A 21,050-nucleotide genomic window follows, 5' to 3' on the forward strand; every position below is an offset into this window, starting at 1 on the left:
ATCCTCCAAAACTGCTGATGCTGTAAGATCCTTTGTGGGTCTAGCAGGTTTTTATAGATCTTTCATTGCTAATTTCTCTTCCATAGCAGCTCCTCTAACTGAGTTGCTTAAGAAAGATGCTCCTTTTATTTGGACCTTCCGTCAAGAAAGAGCATTCCAGACACTAAAAGAAAAGCTAACATCTGCTCTAATTTTGAAATTTCCAGATTTTTCTAAGCCCTTCTATCTGACAACTGATGCTAGTTCAATTGGCATAGGGGCCGTACTAGCTCAGAAGACTGATGGCAGGTACAACGCAGTTGCATTTGCTAGTAGAGTCCTTACGAAGGCTGAACATAATTATACAGTAACGGAGCAAAAAGCTTTAGCAATAGTATGGTCTTTAAAGCACTTCTGAGACATTATTTACTGGTACCCTGTTCATGTCTTGACAGACCATGCACCACTGATACCTTTATTCCAGAATAAACAACCTATTGGAAGGTTAGCCAGATGGACCTTGACTATCCAAGAGTTCAACCCCACTTTTGAACATTTACCTGGCAAGTCAAATGTAGTTGCAGATGCTTTATCGTGACATGTTAGTATAGTAACTGCAGACCCTCCATTTACTGCCGAGGATGTAAGGAATGCCCAAAGAACAGATCCCATGTGGTCTGGTGTGATTCAGTTCCTGCTCCAGGAAGATCTTATTCTGACTGTGAAGCCACCAGCACCCATTAGTGACTTTGTAATGAGCCAGGAATTACTATATTGAACAGCCGAGTTGGGTACTCCAAGCAGAAGAGTACACCAGTTAGTAATTCCACAGTCACAGCTAGTTCACGATGCACCAGGTGTTGCACACCCTGGTATGGATCGTTCTGTGAAACAAGCCAGAATGAAATACTTTTTGGCAACGAATAGCAACTGATATTTCTGAGTAGGTTAAGAAATGTAGTGTCTGTTTGCAGCATAAAGGAAATGTCAATGGTCCTAATCCAATCCAGGTGTATCCAACCACTAGCGAACCGTGGGAAAGAGTAGCGCTAGATTTGTTAACCAATTTTAAATGTTCCCTCCAAGGCAACAAACATCTGTGTGTTATGGTAGACCATTTCACCAGATATTGTGAGTTAGTTCCTATTGCAGATAAGACTGCTGAGACAATGGCTAAAGCGTTTAAAGAATGCATTATCTTCAGGCATACCACCCCTAAGTCCTTAGTAACAGATAATGGAGGTGAATTCTGTAATGAGATTCTTGAAAATTTGTGTACCTTGTACAAGATTTCTAAATTCACCATTGTTCCTCATCATCCTGCCAGCAATAGGTTAGCAGAACGAACCAATAAGAAAGTACTTGATGTCTTGAGAGCCACTATCAACCCCAATAGTGAAACTTGGGATGAAGTTATACCAGATGATCAATGTGCCATAAATTCTGCTCACAATGCTTCCATAGGTGACACTCCACATTATGCACTGTACAGTGTAGACAAGCGTTTACCCTATGAGTTGTTATATTCCACTCCGAAACCCAATTATAATCCTGAAGAATTTATAGCAACTCGTACCAGCATAGCTCAAAGTGTTTTTAGAAGAATCCGTGAAACACTTCATAAATCAACGGCAGAATTTACTAGAGTAACTAATAGCCGTGCTAAGCCATCAAAAGTTAAAGTGGGTTCGAGAGTAATGCTGACTAATTTCAACAAAACATCCGCAATGCCTAAGCTCGATCAAAAGTTTGTTGGCCCTTATCGAGTAGTTGAACAAATCAATGGCAATAAGTATAAGGTTAGAGAAATTAGTACTGGTCAATTAAAAGAATCGCATTTAGATCATATGAAATTAGTATGCGATGTTGATGATATTGCTACCCACACTAATGTGACAGTTGCTGACAATCATCTTGACTCTGTACCCTCTACCTCTAATACTCACCCAGATAATCAACCCGAATGTCATTATTCTTTGCGTACTCGACAAGTAATTAGAAACCCACAAGTATCTTTTGTAGATACTCGTTCAGATCGTCCTGAGTCAAGGCATGTGTTAGCCATTGCAGAAGAATTCGATCCACCCAAAGATGATAACCATTCTGCATATGTAAATCTTACCCTTGCAGAGTTCGGTTTAAATGTACATAGTCTGTGTAATTAGATGTCCAAGATGAATGAAGTTCTCAACTTTGTGTTTTATTATCAGCTGATCAGTTTTCAAAATTTTTTTTTGTGTTCACATTCCCTCCGAATTCTGACAATTTAACAGTAATGATCTGTGTGCACCAGATTTGCCTTTGCTGTTAATTACTTTCACCTTGTATATATATTTATTCTTCCTCAGAATCCGCAGAGTGCATGAATACAGATCGATCGATCAATTCCATCCTATATTATACCATGATTTGTTCTTATAATTTGTAATGCATTATGTTAAAACTCATTATGTTAAAACCCATTATGTTAACATCCATTATGATACCATCCATTAGTTCTAAGTTACATATGTCTTTGTTATTGTACAGAATCAGCCCAGAGCCACCTGCCTGTTCAGCCTATAGTGTAGTATTGTATGCCGAGACGACATACGTAACACAACCGAGCTGTCAGTATAGTTGCTGATCCCCTACATGTGTTGTATAGCTTATCTGTGTATCATAGTATCATCCATATGTTTTACATACACGACCCCTTTGCTGGGTGTAGTGACTGTTTGTATGATGTCACGGGATGCGGCATGAGTGCATGGGACGCTCTACCTCACTCTCAGATCTTCAAGCACAGGCCTACTGGCAATGCACGGCAGGTTGGGCTCCCTTTCTCACATCCTGCAGTATATTGTTACCATCCAACAAGTGAGTTTATCTTCAACCCTCGTTATCTCCTTTTGAACCCGACAACAGCAGCAGCAGCAGCAGCAGCAGCAGCAGCAGCAGTGGTTGTAATTCTTGGTTGCTAAGTGATGTCAGGGTTTGTTGTTTTAAGGATAACTCTCGCTAACACTTCAGAGATAACGAAGCTGCCTTTTTTTTCTGTTTAGTAGTGTTTGAAATGGCAATTAAGGATGATTCAAGACATTTTTGCGCTTATGCTATTTCACCTCACATTTGTGGTGAAATTTTATTCTATCAGTTTCTACACCATTCATAAGTGTGAGTGCTGGCACCAGTAACATTGTGACCATTAACATCCCCATCAGGGGGAGAGAGGGGGGTAGCCTAACCAATTCTCCTCTCTCTTGATGAGACGATACTCTGATAATGTGTTGTTCCTCTGAAATATCTAGTAGCCAGTGACTTGATGTAGCTATCGAGGCTTCAACCAATCAGACTAGGATCTCGAATTTATGAATGTCATAGTGACTGACTTTCTGGCCCGTACGGCGTGGCTTGTTAGCACTCCCACTAGGGGGGTGGAAAGAAAGGGAAGGGCGGAGTTGCCTAACCAATTCTCCCTTCTCTCTTAAGAGGCCGAACTCTAATTTATTTATTTATTTATTTATTTATAATTTGAGCACACTTACAGAGGTACAAAAAAAAAATACAGATAAGAGCAGCATGCCAAAGCCACTTATACTATGCATAGCATTACGGGCTGGCTTAAAATTAACTTAAGATTAACTAAGCAATGATGAAATCAGTGAAAAACATTAATGTAAACTGATTACTATAAAGCACAAGTGAGTATTACAAAGACAGGTCATATGGTTGCATGCATTGTTATAAATTCAGTAGAATGGAGTTGCCTGGACACGCTGTGGTACATGCATCTGTTCCTAATGAAAGATGTGCGAGGAAGTCGCAGTCCACTAGCCCTTTGTGAGAGGGCTAAGTCCGTCAAAGGGCTGAGGGGGTTGAGAGATCCCCTCCTTTTACTGGAGATTTTTCTCCACAAGTGTAGTGAAGGAGACCTTCCTAGATCACCACTAGCTGGTCAGCTTACAACCGTGGCCAGTGTAGATTGTATTCCATAAACTCGTTCAAGGTAGGTAGGGTACCAGAGTTTGTCATGGTGTCGACCACATGGGGTGGGTGCAAGGCCTGAGATTCACTCCATCAGAGACTCAACGTACTGGATAAGTTCGACTTAGATAATGGACCAGGCGCCAGGTGTCATTGGAAACATTATACTGGTAAGTAACCAGTAACTAATAACAGCCATGTCGTAGGGAAAAGTACACATAATTTTGATCTGGGATGGATGGGGTCTATGTGACCTTGACTGATGAGTGATTAATTAGTGTCAGTCAAAGCAGAACACACCCTAATTTGCTACAACATTGTTACCTATATATATCCTCTATGTCTCTATAGTGTTTATATTGGTTCGATAAAGCTCCTGGAGAGCTAAACATTGCCACAATAAAATGTCACATTAGTTCCACATGTGTTCTGTTACCTAACATATTGTTGGTAAATCTACCAACTTTATTACATAATGCAGGAATATGGGTCTTAAATTGCCTCATAAGAAAATTCTAGACAAAAATTTAATCTATTTGGGGCCTAAGTTTTGTCACCTAGCTTGTGGTGAATGTCGGTCGTAAGCATAAACTTCAGATTTGAATAGGAGTAGCACTTTGTGGCATGCAAAGCGTACGTAACCTTTATTCGGCGCATGTACACACCCTCATTTAGAGGCTATCTCCCCCAACCAGCGAACCAGGGAACTGAGGGTTGACGATGGAGCCCCGTCGTTCAACCAGTACCCAGGTTCCAGCCAATGAGAAGATGGTTTTGGCAATTGCAGAGGTTATGTGGGTACCACTCTCCTGTCTGCCCTTGCCATTCATTCTAGAGCTGGTTGAAGCACGGTCTGCTCTCTAGTAGCTTCTATTCTGCCTTGCTTACCGTGGAGTGCACTAATACCTATCACTGTACATAGTGTATATAGTGTACATATTGCTGTTCTAAATTGGTGAAGGATATATAAGTCAAAAGTTTTTCTGCTCTGTTTATTTTGCTCCCTTTACACCCAGGATAACAGGCCATTTGGACTCCTGGGTTGTAATACCCTTCATCAATGGTCAATGAATATTTTATATTTCTTCTAATAGTATATGCGGAAAAAGCACGTAACGGGTGAGGTTTCAACCCATGGCGAGTGAGTCGCAAACCTCCAGGCCAGTGCGTTAACCACTGGGCCAGCTGGCTACAATAAGATTCATCCAACCAGTAGCGTAGTTTGTTAGTAATCGTATTAATACGATTTCGTGAGTATATGCACAATATGTTTGTGTTCATTAAAGTTTCTTTCTGTTTTTTTTTTCCGCAGAGTTTTTATTTAAATAGTGACCTGTCCATTTGAGCTGTTTACCCAGGGGCACATATTCTATCAAACTAATGAAGCTTAAGTTTCATTTTATTGAAGCTTTAGTTTCACAATGCCAACCCAATAGAGCAACCCCTGCAGAACACATATAGGTGAGTACACGCACAGACATATATTCACACACACACACACACACACACACACACACACACACACACACACACACACAGTGTTGGAGACAGTGTAGTGGGTCACAAGCGCCAGGCTCCGGGAATCTTAGTGCTTTTAGGGCGTGTTTTAGCAGCTAGAAGCAACCAGTGTTAGTGAGAACGTCAGTGAACAACCCTACAAGTGATAACCAATGTATTAGCAAAAATAAATAAAGTAAAGGCGAGAGAAAGCCTGAAATTATACAACAAAATTTCAAAGTGCCAGTTCGTTGAGGCCTAGTTGGCACTTGTTGCCACACTGTTACAAATATACAAAGTACAAAGCGAGTGACTAAAGAGAAAATATCAAATAGAATTAAGAGAGGTTGGCTAACGAGAAACTGTGATGTAGCACACAGCCAATGTGAACAAGCTAGCCAGAAAGGGGATAGATATATATATACATACTTATACATAAATATATATAAGCAGAGGTGGTGGCAGCAGTAGGCCTGAAGAAGTAGGCCGCCATAACAGGTTGGGTGTCATCACAAATAAGAAGTGTACTTACCAAAAGTGAAGTGTAAATTATAAAAGTAGCAGTATACAAGTGATAAGTGTGGTAAATGAGGGCTCAAAAGGGCAACGAGAAAAGAATAGCTGAAGAAGTCAGAGGTGGAAGGGCGAGGTGCACGAGCCATTGTACAGGGAGCATCGTACAGCGAGCATCGTACATCAGGCATCTGGATGGACGTCCCCTCTGAGGAGTAACGTACAAATCACCTGTTTGTGGTTGGTGGGAGGTCTTTGAGTGGTAGAGCCGGCCCTACGGTCACTGGTAGCTCAGCTATTCAAACCCTGCTCCAGAGCGCTTATCATACACACAACACCCAGCAGAGTAGGAAGATAAAATTTGTAGGAGCAAGGAACAGGCAGGAGGATTAAGTCGGGGCTAAATTGGGACTACAGCCCTGACAACAGTTTCGAGAGATAATGTTTTAGGACACAAAGACAGCATAATCTGAGAAGCAAGTATTGGGTACACATGTAGTAAAAGGTAGTACATAACTGGGTGAAAGAAAGACTGCATAACACACGCTAGTATTATAATTATTAGAATTACTCTCAGTGTTAATGGTATCTTATTAGTATTACGGATACACAGAGGTGAAATGTATTTCTGGGACATATAAACAACTGACGCGTCACACACACACGCACGCACACACATACACACTGGGGCCAGGAGCTGAGTCTCGACCCCTGAAACTACAACTAGGTGAGTACACACCCACCCACTCATTCACACAGCTGATCCTTGGAATTTGACCGCGCCCCTCACCCCCGCACACACCTTTCCTCCCCCACAGACCTTTCCTCCCCCGCCTCTTGCCTTCACTCCCTCCTATCTTTCTCTCCCCCCTCCTTCGCGCTTTCTCTCTCAGCCTTTTTCCTCCCCTTACCCCTCCCTCTCCCCCTCCCCTCTCCTCTCCCCCTCTCTCCCCTCTCCCCTCCCCCCTCTCTCCCCTCCCCTCTCCCCTCTCTCCCCCTCTCTCCCCCTCTCTCCCCTCCCCTCTCTCTCTCTCTCTCCCTCTCTCTCTCTCTCCCTCTCTCTCCCTCTCCTCTCCCTCTCCCTCCCTCTCCCTCCCTCTCTCCCTCTCTCTCCTCCTCCCTCTCTCCCTCTCTCTCTCTCCTCTCTCTCTCTCTCTCTCTCTCTCTCTCTCTCTCTCTCTCTCTCTCTCTCTCTCTCTCTCTCTCTCTCTCCCTATATAGGCTTCTCTCTCCTTCTCCCTTTTTCCATATTTCTACCCCTCCCTCGCATTTCTCTCTCTCATAGCCTTTCCCCTCACCCTCCTTTCTCTATCTCTGTCTCTGTCTCTGTCTCTCTGTCTGTCTGTCTGTCTGTCTGTCTGTCTGTCTCTCTCTCTCTCTCTCTCTCTCTCTCTCTCTCTCTCTCTCTCTCTCTCTCTCTCTCTCTCTCTACCCTTTCTCTCCCCCTCTCACATTTCTCTTTCTTTCTCTCTCCCCTCTCTCTCTCCCTCTCTCTCTCTCTACCCCCTCTCTCTCTCTCTCTCTCTCTAGGCTTCTCTCATCTCCCTTTTTCTATATTTCTACCCCTCCCCTCACATTTCTCTCTCTCATAGCCTTTTCCTCACCCTCCTTTCTCTCTCTCTCTCTCTCTCTCTCTCTCTCTCTCTCTCTCTCTCTCTCTCTCTCTCTATCTCTCTCTCTTTTCTATATTTCTACCCTCCCTCTGCATTTCTCTCTCCCTCATCAGCCTTTTCCCTCACCCTCCTTTCTTTTTTTTTTTTTTTTTTTTTTTTTTTTTTTTTTTTTTTTTTTCTCACAGGGTTTGACAAGGTTAAGGATCCTAGCTTTATTGACAGCTATTTACAGGTTAAGGATTCCTAACTTTATTGGCAAGCTAAGAGCTGTTACCTACATCAGCTCATTTGAAAGCATTTTTATTGTTATGAGACATACAAGTAGGGGAACAGGATGAAGTTGGAGCCATCTGTGGGCCAGCATTTTCATTTGATCAACTGACGTTATCTCGTTGACATCATTATGCTGTACAATGTGTTCCATACTCGAGTCATCCTGGGTATATATGATCTCAGATGGAGTGATGTTCTGGAGAAGGGTACAGCCAGAGTGAAGTTGCTGCTTTCTGCCCGTCTTGTGCATAAAAAGCTTGTTTCACGCTGTCCTCGAAGTGGATTCAAGTGTGGTATTTTGACAATATTGGCCTTGTACATAACAGTAAGGCCACCCACATCCCTCCTATGTTGAAGGCTCTGCTGATATGACAGATCTATCCAGGATGGGTCCAGGCGAGAGATGAGACGTCTTGCTCTGTTCTCTACTCTGTCAAGCAGTCGCAGATGAGAGGGGGGACAGGCAAACCAAGAAAGTGGAGCATACTCAAGGTGTGAGCGTACTTGTGCCTCGTACAGGATCTTGCAACCCCTACTGTCAAGCAGATGCGAGATACGGCGAAGTGCTGTAAGCTTCCTGGCTGCCTTGTTTGCAAGATTTACAACATGGTTCTTCATGGTTAGTTTGGAGTCAAATTTCACCCCAAGGATATCAACTTCTTCTCCAGGTGCCAACATCCTCCCATTCATCCTTACTACTGCACCAGCATTACCATCATGGTGCCTAGAGACGATCATCTCTCTCTCTCTCTCTCTCCCTCTCTCTCTCTCTCTCTCTCCCTCTCTCTCTCTCTCTCTCTCTCTCTCTCTCTGTCTCTCTCTGTCTCTCTCTCCCCCACCCCTCTCACATTTCTCTCTCTCCACCCCTTGGTCTTATCCTCACCCCCATACTCTCTCCTCTCTCTCCCTCTTTCTACCCTTTCCCTCTCCTCTCTCTCCCTCTTTCTACCCTTTCTCTCTCCCCCTCGCACCCTCTCCCTCCTCTAGCCTTCTGTCTGTAGTAAAAAAAAAAAAAAAAAAAAAAAATGGGTGGCTCTAGAGGACGGAAAACCAGAGATCTGGTAGACAACAATTAATACCAGAGCAATTAATACCAGAGCAATTGGTATTAATTGCTGGCTGGATAAACACTGTAAGGATAATGCAGTACCATTCATTGACAACTGGGACAACTTCTATGGCCGAAATGACATGTATGCCAGGGATGGGGTTCACTTATCCAGGGCAGGTGTGGGTTTTCTTGCTAACTCAGTTGAGGGGGTTGTTAGGACTTTAAACTAGGATTAGTCAGAGGTATGGGTTTAGAAATGATTAATAATGAGTATGGATATATTGACTTATGCTCTGATATTAAGAATCTTAATAGTAACTGTCATGTAGTAACCCTGGGTAATGATAATTTCAGAAATTGTGTAAAAACAAAGATGAATATGAAAAATGTGCAGAAGAAAAAACATATGATGGTATTTTATGCTAACAGTCGAAGTGCAAGAAATAAAATTAATGAACTACGTTTGGTAGCATGTGCTGGGAACTTTGATATCATTGCATTAACTGAAACGTGGTATGATTTAAAGAGTCGGGATATGACTGCTGAGTGTAATATTCAGGGATTTAAGCTATTCAATGTGGATAGATGTAATGGGAAGGGGGGAGGAGTTGTATTGTATGTTCGAGAAAATATTAATTGTTGCATAAAAACAGGTATAAAAATAGATGGAGCAGTAACAGAGTCTGTTTGGGTAGAGTTCGTGGAGGGTCAAGAAAAACTAATTCTAGGTGTAATATACCGACCTCCAGGCTTGGATCACGATAGAGGGAGACTTCTTTGGGACGAAATTGTTAGGGCATCTGGACACAGTAACGTAGTCATAGTAGGGGACTTTAACTTTAGCCAAATTGACTGGAATTCTTTGACAGGTAATCTAGAGTCCAGTGACTTCATGGAAACAGTTCAGGACTGTTTTCTGAAACAGAGTGTAACTGAACCTACCAGGGGTAATAATTTGCTAGACCTAGTCTTGTCAAATAAGGAAACACTCGTGAATAATCTGGAGATCACTGAAGAGCTTGGCGCAAGTGATCACAAATCCATCACCTTTAGCATTAATTGGGAATGCAAGAATAATGATAATACAGTAAAAATCCCCGATTTTCGTTCTGCCGATTATAATGGACTTAGGGAACATCTGTCTAATCTTGATTGGGGTTATCTAGCTAATGATTTTATTGACGATAATCATACTTATGAATATGAAGGGATCTGCTTTTATGATTGTTTTCTTAATAATGTACACAGTGCCCAGAGTATATACATTCCCCAGAGAGAAATTAGGTCTAATAATAACGATCCCAAATGGGTTAACAGGAGGCTAAAGCATCTATTAGGGGAGAAAAGGGGAATTTATAGGCGCATCAGAAGAGGAGAGGTTAACCTTACTGACCAATATGTTCAGCTTAAAAGAGAAGTAAAAAAGGCGATTAGAAAGGCTAAACGTGACTATGAAATTAGAGTCGCTAATGAATCAAAGACTAATCCAAAGGGGTTCTTTCAAGTGTATAGGACGAAGGTGAAGGAAAAAGTAGGACCTCTGAAATCTGGGAATGGACAGCTGACGGATAATGAACTGGAAATGTGTTCCTTATTTAATGACTATTTTTTGTCAGTTTTTACACAGGAAGATGTAAATGAGATTCCAGTAATTAACAATTATTTAGTTCCTGATGAATTTAAGTTAACTAATATTACTGTCACGAGGGACATGGTTATTAAACAGATAGACAAACTGAAACAAAATAAGTCCCCGGGACCCGATGAGTTGTTTTCAAGGGTACTTAAGGAATGCAAGATGGAGCTTAGTCAGCCATTAACGAGTGTATTCAATGCGTCCATCCTTACCAGTGTTGTGCCAGAGATGTGGAAGATGGCTAATGTGGTTCCTATATTCAAATCAGGGGATAAGTCCACTCCTTCAAATTACCGTCCAATAAGCCTGACATCTATAGTGGGCAAGTTATTAGAATCAATTATAGCTGACATTATCAGAAGTCACCTTGAAGAGCATAACTTGATAAATGAATCTCAGCATGGATTCACGAGAGGTCGTTCCTGCCTGACAAACTTACTGACGTTCTTCAATAGAACATTTGAGGCAGTTGACAGTGATAAGGAATATGATATTGTTTATTTGGATTTTAGTAAAGCCTTCGACAGAGTACCTCACAAGAGACTCTTAAGAAAAGTGGCAGCTCATGGTATAGGAGGTAAAGTTCTAGCATGGATTGAGGCATGGCTTACCAATAGAAAGCAGAGAGTTACCATTAATGGAGTGAAATCTGAATGGGGATTAGTCACTAGTTGCGTTCCACAAGGATCAGTTTTAGGCCCTCTCTTGTTCATAATTTACATTAATGACCTTGATGAAGGGATTACTAGTGACATGAGTAAGTTTGCTGATGATACAAAGATAGGCCGTATAATTCACTCTGAGGAGGATATCAATGAACTCCAGGACGATTTGAACAAATTAATGTCTTGGTCTGAGAAATGGCAGATGAAGTTTAATGTGGATAAGTGTAAGGTACTTGCCCTTGGTAATGAAAATAACCCTCGAAGCTATAATCTAGGTGAAGTAGAGCTTGGTCATACAGAATGTGAAAAAGACTTGGGAGTCATGGTAAGCAGAAATCTAAAGCCAAGACAGCAGTGCCTCAGTGTGCGCAACAAGGCCAACAGATTACTTGGATTTATCTCAAGAAGTATAAGTAACAGAAGTCCAAAAGTTATTTTACAGCTCTATACATCACTAGTGAGGCCTCATTTAGATTATGCTGCTCAGTTTTGGTCCCCTTACTACAGGATGGACATAGACTCATTAGAGAACATACAGAGAAGAATGACTAAAATGATTTACTGTGTAAGGAACCTCCCGTATGAAGATAGACTTAAAGCCTTAAATCTCCACTCTCTGGAGAGGCGTAGAATGAGGGGAGATATCATTGAAGTGTATAAGTGGATGACGGGCATAAACAAGGGAGACATTAATAAAGTACTGAGGGTGTCGAACCAGGTAAGAACCAGGAATAATGGATTTAAGTTGGATAAATTTAGATTTAGAAAGGACATAGGTAAGTACTGGTTTTCTAACAGAGTTGTAGATGCGTGGAACAGTCTTCCCAGTGGGGTGATAGAGGCTAGGACCTTGGGTAGCTTTAAGAAGAGATTGGACAAATATATGAGCGGGAGGGGCTGGGTTTGATTGGTGTTGGGGGGTGCGGGAGTTGTTTCTTGAGTAGCTTTAGGTAGATGTCGTTTTGATAAGGACCTGCCTCGTATGGGCCAGTAGGCCTTCTGCAGTGTTCCTACATTCTTATGTTCTTATGTTCTTAAGACTGGGAGTTAGAGCTCCAAAAAAGGGAGCTTGGTAAGAAAATGGAGGAGCGGATAGCTGAGGAGTGCAGGAAGTGGGAAGTACAGGTCTTAGCAGCAGAAGCTAGGATACAGTGCTTAGAAGAGAAACTGCAAAGCCTGAAACAGATTAGAGAGACAAATGACAATTCAGATGTGACATCAGGTGCAGACAAGGGGACAGTAAGCAACAACGGAGACATGCCGTACGCGAAGGCCTTATCAGACCCACGTGGGGCCAGGGAAAAGACGAGGAGTACACTAAGATCAAATGACAGGTCCGAAGACAATGAAGGTATGCTATATGCAGAGGTTCTAACAGCCAACTGCAGTAGCAAGGGACAGCTAGTCATGAAAGACAGTTCACTGAGAATAGAAGTTCCAGATATGACAGGGACTGAAGGCAAGAACATGTCAATGGAAGGAAATAAAATGCCTCAGAGGAAGCAGATGGAGACTCAGTGGGAGGAGGAAAGGGCGAGGTCAGTTTTTGTGTATGGGCTCCAAGAAGCCAAGGGGGACAACTTTGAAGAAATAAAACAGGAGGAGAAAAAAATGATTGAAGGCATCATGAAAACAATAGGTGAGGGCGATATGACCCAGGTGACAAATTTTCAGAGAATTGGGTGGTTTGCGAGTGGAAGGATATGGCCTGTCAAAGTAATTTTCAAGGAAGAATCAGTTCGAACCAGGATTCTGCAAGAGAAAGCAAGACTGAGGGACAAACAGGGGTACCAGAGAGTATACCTCGACCGCGACAGAACACAAGACGAAAGGACTACACTGAAAGAGAGGGTACAGAGACGCAAGGAGGAACGAGAGGCAATGACGAAGATGAGCAGGACCCAGACACAGGAGGAAGGGCAAACACACCCCACAGAATCTCTCACCAAAAGACTCCAACAACGACATTCCCAACGCAACTGAGCAACCTATACTACAACCCACTCACTGTTCCCTCTGCCACCAACCCCCATATCACAAACCTCACCCCAACAGCTGTCCCTTATGGGCATTCTGACCCCACCCCCATCATCACAAACCCCACCTACACCACAGCCCCATATAGGCCCCCACCAAGGCTCTCGCTCCCCCAACCCCAATATTCTTGCATGACCACAATGATAGAAAAGAAACTGAAAGTTTGGTACACAAACGCAGATGGAATAACGAATAAACATGAGGAGTGGAACGAAAGAATCAGTGAAAAATCCCCAGACATCATAGCAGTCACAGAAACAAAACTCGCTGAGACAATAACAGACACAATCTTCCCAATGGGATATCAGATCCTGAGGAAAGATAGAAGGAGTAGAGGGGGAGGAGGGGTTGCACTGCTCATAAAACACCGATGGGGATTTGAGGAAATGGAAGGCATGGACATGATTGGAGAAAGAGACTACATTGTAGGTACAATTCAGTCCAGAGAACATAAAGTAGTCATTGGAGTGATGTATAACCCACCACAGAACTGCAGGAGGCCAAGAGAGGAGTACGAAGAAAGCAACAGGGTGATGGTGGACACACTGGCTGAGGTGGCAAGAAGAACTCACTCGAGCAGAGCAAAGTTACTGGTAATGGGCGATTTCAACCACAGGGAGATCGACTGGGAAAACCTGGAGCCACATGGGGGTCCCGAAACATGGAGAGCCAAGATGATGGATGTGGTACTTGAAAACCTCATGCATCAACATGTCAGGGACACAACCAGAGAGAGAGGGGAGGATGAGCCAGCAAGACTGGATCTTGTGTTCACCCTGAGCAGTTCAGACATTGAGGACATCACTTACGAGAGGCCCCTTGGAGCTAGCGATCATGTGGTGCTGAGTTTTGATTATATAGTAGAGTTACAAGTGGAGAAGGTAACAGGAACTGAAGGGGTCAGGCCAAACTATAAAAGGGGGACTACACAGGTATGAGAAACTTCCTGCAGGAGGTTCAGTGGGACAGAGAAATGGTAGGAAAATCAGTAAACGAGATGATGGAATATGTGGCAACAAAGTGCAAGGAGGCAGAGGAAAGTTTTGTTCCCAAGGGAAACAGAAATAATAGGAAGACCAAAACGAGTCCTTGGTTCACCCGAAGGTGTAGGGAGGCAAAAACTAAGTGCAACAGAGAATGGAAAAGGTACAGGAGGCATAGGACCCAGGAAAACAAGGAGATTAGTAGAAGAGCCAGAAACGAGTATGCACAGATAAGGAGGGAGGCCCAGCGACAGTATGAAAACGACATAGCATCGAAAGTCAAATCTGACCCGAAACTGCTGTATAGCCACATTAGGAGGAAGACAACAGTCAAGGACCAGGTGATAAGGCTGAGGAAAGAAGGTGGAGAACTCACAAGAAACGATCAAGAGGTATGTGAGGAGCTCAACACGAGACTTAAGGAAGTATTTACAGTAGAGTCAGGAAGGACTCTGGGAGGACAGACCAGATGGGGACACCAGCAAGGAATACACCAACAAGTGTTGGACGACATACATACAGATGAGGAAGAGGTAAAGAAACTGCTAAGGGATATCGATACCTCAAAGGCAATGGGACTGGACAACATCTCCCCGTGGGTCCTTAGAGAGGGAGCAGATATGTTGTGCATGCCACTTACCACAATCTTCAACACGTCCCTGGAAACTGGGCAACTACCTGAGGTATGGAAGACGGCAAATGTAGTTCCCATTTTTAAAAAAGGAGACAGAAAAGAGGCACTAAACTATAGACCTGTGTCATTGACGTGTATAGTATGCAAAATTATGGAGAAGATTATCAGGAGGAGAGTGGTGGAGCACCTGGAACGGAACAAGAGTATAAATGCCAACCAGCACGGATTCATGGAAGGCAAATCCTGTGTCACAAACATTCTGGAGTTTTATGATAAAATAACAGAAGTAAGACACGAGAGAGAGGGGTGGGTTGATTGCATCTTCTTGGACTGCAAGAAGGCCTTTGACACAGTTCCTCACAAGAGATTAGTGCAGAAGCTAGAGCATCAGGCGCATATAACAGGAAGGGCACTGCAATGGATCAGAGAATACCTGACAGGGAGACCACAACGAGTCATGGTACGTAATGATGTATCACAGTGGGCACCTGTGACGAGCGGGGTCCCACAGGGGTCGGTCCTAGGACCAGTGCTATTTTTGGTATATGTGAACGACATGATGGAAGGGTTAGACTCAGAAGTGTCCCTGTTTGCAGATGATGTGAAGTTAATGAGGAGAATTAAATCTGATGAGGACCAGGCAGGACTTCAAAGAGACCTGGACAGACTGGACACCTGGTCCAGCAAATGGCTTCTCGAATTTAATCCTGCCAAATGCAAAGTCATGAAGATAGGGGAAGGGCACAGAAGACCACAGACCGAGTATAGGCTAGGTGGCCAAAGACTGCAAACCTCACTCAAGGAGAAAGATCTTGGGGTGAGTATAACACCGAGCATGTCTCCGGAAGCACACATCAACCAGATAACTGCTGCAGCATATGGGCGCCTGGCAAACCTGAGAACAGCATTCCGATACCTTAGTAAGGAATCGTTCAAGATACTGTACACCGTGTATGTCAGGCCCATACTGGAGTATGCAGCACCTGTTTGGAACCCGCACTTGATAAAGCACGTCAAGAAACTAGAGAAAGTACAAAGGTTTGCGACAAGGTTAGTTCCAGAGCTAAGGGGAATGTCCTATGAAGAAAGATTAACGGAAATCGGCCTGACGACACTGGAGGACAGGAGGGTCAGGGGAGACATGATAACGACATATAAAATACTGTGTGGAATAGACAAGGTGGACAAAGACAGGATGTTCCAGGGAGGGGACACAGAAACAAGAGGCCACAATTGGAAGTTGAAGACACAAATGAGTCAGAGAGATATTAGGAAGTATTTCTTCAGTCATAGAGTTGTAAGGCAGTGGAATAGCCTAGAAAATGACGTAGTGGAGGCAGGAACCATACACAGTTTTAAGACGAGGTTTGATAAAGCTCATGGAGCGGGGAGAGAGGGGGCCCAGTAGCAACCGGTGAAGAAGCGGGGCCAGGAGCTAAGACTCGACCCCTGCAACCACAAATAGGTGAGTACACACACACACACACACACACACACACACACACACACACACACACACACACACACACACACACACACACACACATACACACATACAGGCAGGGATAGCAGGGAAGGCACTAACAATGGATCAGGGAATACTTGTCAGGAAGACAGCAGCGAGTCATGGTACGCGGCGAGGTGTCAGAGTGGGCACCTTAGACGAGTGGGGTTCCACAGGGGTCAGTCCTAGGACCGGTGCTGTTTCTCGTATTTGTGAACGGCATGACGGAAGGAATAGACTCCGAAGTGTCCCTGTTTGCAGATGGCGTGAAGTTGATGAGAATTCAATCGGACGAGGACCAGGAAGAACTGCAAAGGGATCTGGACAGGCTGCAGGCCTGTTCCAGCAATTGGCTCCTGGAGTTCAACCCCACCAAGCGCAGTCATGAAGATTGGGGAAGGACAAAGAAGACTGCAGACGGAGTACAGTCTAAGGGGCCAGAGACTACAAACCTCACTCAAGAAAAAAACTCCTGGGGTGAGTATAACACCAGGCACATCTCCTGAGGCGCACATCAACCAAATATCTGCGGCAGCATATGGGCGCCTAGCAAACCTAAGAACAGCATTCCGTCACCTTAATAAGGAATCGCTCAGGACCCTGTACACTGTGTACGTTAGGCCCATATTGGAGTGTGCAGCACCAGTTTGGAACCCACATCTAGCTAAGCATGCAAAGAAACTAGAGAAAGTGCAAAGGTTTGCAACAAGACTAGTCCCAGAGCTAAGGGGTATGTCCTACGAGGAGAGGTTAAGGGAAATCGACCACACGACACTGGAGGAGAGGAGAGATAGGGGGGACATGATAAGGACATATAAAATACTGAGAGGAATTGATGCTGAGGTCAGTGGTAAGTACGCTTAGGTCAGTGGTCACCTGTGGTCATACCTGCCGTAAGCTCTGGGAGTTAGCGTGGGGTGTTACTAAGCACTATGGCTTGTTGTAATGTTTTAGAATCTCAGGTGAAAGTGTTGAAGAAGGAGGTTCTACTTCTTCAGGAGGAAAATAGGAGGCTGAAGCTTCGCATAGATGAGTTTGGGAGCGAGTGTGAGAAGGATTTAGCTGGTAAGGAGGAAATGGTCACTAGCAGTGATAGTGGCAGCCGCTTTAAGTGGCAAGTGGTTCACAGTTCAGGAAGAAGGAAGATAAGGAGGGTTAACAGAGAAGATGTTAAGGTAGGAAATAGATTCTCTGTTCTCCATAACGAGTGTACTTCAGTGGTTAGTGAGGTTGAAGGAACCACTGATTCCCCTGCTAATCAAGGTAAGAATATTTTAATAGGAGGAGATTCTCAGGTAAGATATATGGACCATGCTTTTTGTAACAGAGACAGAAAGGTCAGACAGAGAGTGTGCCTTCCAGGAGCTGGTGTTTGTGACATAGTCAGCAGGTTGGATAATATTATGTCAGGTAGTGGTAACAAGCCCATTATCTGTCTTAGTGCTGGGGGTAATGACATTGGGAAGGGCAGGAGACAGGAGCTGCTGGATAAGTACAGGTCAGCCATGGAAGTAGTCAGGTCCAAGGGAGGGATCCCAGGCATATGTAGCATCTTGCCTAGAAAGGGAGTGTTCAATGAATGGATGTCTAGGGCAATTGGTATAAATTGCTGGCTAGACAAGTACTGCAAGGAACTTGCAATCCCATTCATTGATAACTGGGACCTATTCTTTGGCAAACGTGATATGTATGCAAGGGATGGGGTTCATCTCTCTTGGGATGGAGTGGTTGCATTAGCCAATTCGATTGAGAGGGTAATTGATGACTTGCCTAGGAATTTAAACTGATAGATTATAGAGGTATGGGTGTTTGTGGGAAACAATCAGGCTGCAGTATTAGGGTTAAAAACAGCAGTTATTACCGGGATACCTCAGGGATATGTTTAAAAGTCAGTATTCAAAATAAAGTTGCTAGTAATGGCAAATCAATTGATCAACAAACAAAGAGAGATAGCATAGGGCAACGAGTGACTAGCTCTCTTAAGGTTTACTATACAAATGGTAGGAGTCTCAGAAATAAGATAGATGAGCTAAGATTACTTGCAAGTGTAGATAATATATATATTATTGGTATAACAGAGACCTGGTTCAACCTGAAAGACAGAGAAATACCTTCTGAATGCAACATACAGGGTTATAAACTATTCCACACTGATAGGGTCAACAGGAAGGGTGGTGGAGTGGCGATGTTTGTGAGTGAAAATTTAAATTGTTGTCTTAGACATGATATAAGATTAGAAATATCGAACACAGAATCTGTTTTGCTACAGTTTCTCGAGGGTCGTGACAAATTAATTTTGGGTGTGATTTATAGGCCCCCAAACCTTGATAGGGGGTGCAGTAAGCTGTTATGGGACGAAATTCATAAGGCATCTAGATATGAAAATGTTGTGATAATGGAAAATTTTTAACTTTAGACAAATTGATTGGAACAATATGACATGAAATTTCGAGTCTAGTGACTTTCTTGATACGGTTCAGGATTGCTTTTTAGAACAGGTTGTGACAGAACCAACTAGAGGAAACAATCTGCTTGACTTGGTTCTTGCCAACAAAGAGTCACTAATTAATAATCTTGAGGTTAATGATGAGCTTGGGGAAAGTGATCACAAATCACTTAGTTTCAATATATCATGGAATTACCCAGATAACTGCAATCAAATTACTGTCCCAGATTTTCGCTTGGCCGACTTCATGGGACTGAAAAATTACCTGGGTGGGCTAAATTGGGATGTCCTGATTATGGGTTAGGTAGGTGATCTTGGTTACCAATATGACGTTTTTCAGAGCATAGTTCTAGCTGCCCAAACAACTTTTGTTCCGAGTAGGGAAATTAGATCTAACAAAAATGATCCCAAATGGATGAACAATATATTAAAACATCTCATTGGTCAAAAGAGAGGCATAAATAGGCATATCAAAAGAGGGGATGGGCAGTTAAGAAATCAAAATATTCAATTAAAGAGAGAAATAAAGGAATAAGAAAAGCAAAAAGGAATTATGAGGCTAAGGTCGCAAGGGATTCAAAGACTAACCCAAAAGGGTTCTTTCAGGTATACAGAAGTAAGATTAGGGACACGATTGGCCCACTTAAGAGTAACTCTGGTCAGATCACTGAGAGTGATAGGGATATGCGTGAAATTCTCAATACCTACTTCCTCTCAGTTTTCACCCAGAAAATACTAGCGATATTCCTGAAATAACAGATCATGTAAAACAGGACGATAATAAACTATTCAAGATTGCAGTAACTAGTGACATGGTCCTCAGACAAATAGAGAAACTAAAACCTAACAAATCCCCAGGCCCTGAAGAACTGTTTGCTAGGGTGTTAAAGGAACGTAAAGAGGAACTTAACTTACTTTTGGCTAATCTTTTTAACATATCACTACAAACTGGCATAGTGCCTGATAAGTGGAAAATGGCAAATGTAATACCTATTTACAAGGAAAGTGACAGGTCCTTGGCTTCGAACTATAGACCAGTAAGCCTTACCTTCATAGTGGGAATATTTATGGAATCAATAATTGCCGAAGCAATTCGTAGCCATCTTGACAGGCACAGATTGATTAATGAATCTCAACACGGTTTTACAAAGGGGCGTTCCTGTCTTACGAATTTACTAACATTTTTCACTAAGGTGTTTGACGAGGTAGATCATGGTAATGTATATGATATTGTGTATATGGACTTCAGTAAGGCTTTCGATAGAGTTCCACACCAGAGGCTATTGAGGAAACTTAAGGCACACGGAATAGGAGGAGAAATTTTTTCCTGGGTAGAGGCATGGCTGACAAGTAGGCAGCAGAGAGTTTGCATAAATGGGGAGAAATCAGAATGGGGGCACGTCACAAGCAGTGCTCTTCAGGGGTCAGTGTTGGGCCCGTTGTTGTTCACAGTTTACATGAACGACATAGATGAGGGAATAAATAGCGACATAAGCAAATTTGCTGATGACACCAAAATAGGCAGACCAATTCATTCTAATGAGGACACTAGAGCACTCCAGGATGATTTGAATAGACTGATGCAATGGTCGGAGAAATGGCAGATGTAGTTTAATATAGACAAATGCAAAGTTCTAAATGTTGGACCGAAAAATAACTATGCGACATATAAACTAAATAATGTAGATTTTAATACTACTAATTGTGAAAAGGAGTTAGGAATTCTGGTTAGCAGTAATCTAAAACCAAGACAGCAGTGCATTATTATTCGCAATAAAGCTTACAGAATTCTTGGCTTCATATCTAGAAGTATAAATAATAGAAGTCCACAGGTTGTTCTTTATCTCTATATATCCTTGGTTAGGCCTCATTTAGACTATGCTGCTCAGTTCTGGTCACCGTATTACAGAATGGATATAAATGCTCTGGAAAACGTACAGAGGAGGATGACAAAGATGATCCCATGTATCATAAGTCTTCCCTATGAGGACAGACTGAGGGCCCTGAATCTGCACTCTCTCGAAAGGCGTAGAATTAGGGGGGATATGATCGATGTGTATAAATGGAAAACAGGAATAAATAACGGGGATGTAAATAGTGTGCTGAAAATTTCCAGCCAAGACAGGACTCACAGCAATGGTTTCAAGTTGGAAAAATTCAGATTCAGGAAGGATATAGGAAAGCACTGGTTTGCTAATAGAGTTGTGGATGAGTGGAACAAACTCCCGAGCAGTTATTGAGGCTGAAACGTTG

At 43.0% G+C, this 21,050-nt stretch overlaps 1 protein-coding gene across 1 annotated transcript in view; it reads right to left on the reverse strand.

The window, feature by feature from the left end:
- Positions 1–719: 719 nt before the first annotated feature.
- The window catches only part of LOC138853599 (uncharacterized), a 228,908-nt gene continuing 208,577 nt past the window's right edge, over positions 720–21,050 (reverse strand). The window contains 1 exon segment of the mRNA XM_070091262.1: positions 720–863. Coding sequence (XP_069947363.1) covers positions 720–863 — 144 coding nt within the window.

This window comes from Cherax quadricarinatus, chromosome 34 (genome assembly GCF_038502225.1).
Source record: "Cherax quadricarinatus isolate ZL_2023a chromosome 34, ASM3850222v1, whole genome shotgun sequence".
In the NCBI taxonomy this organism is placed as follows: Eukaryota; Metazoa; Arthropoda; class Malacostraca; order Decapoda; family Parastacidae; genus Cherax; species Cherax quadricarinatus.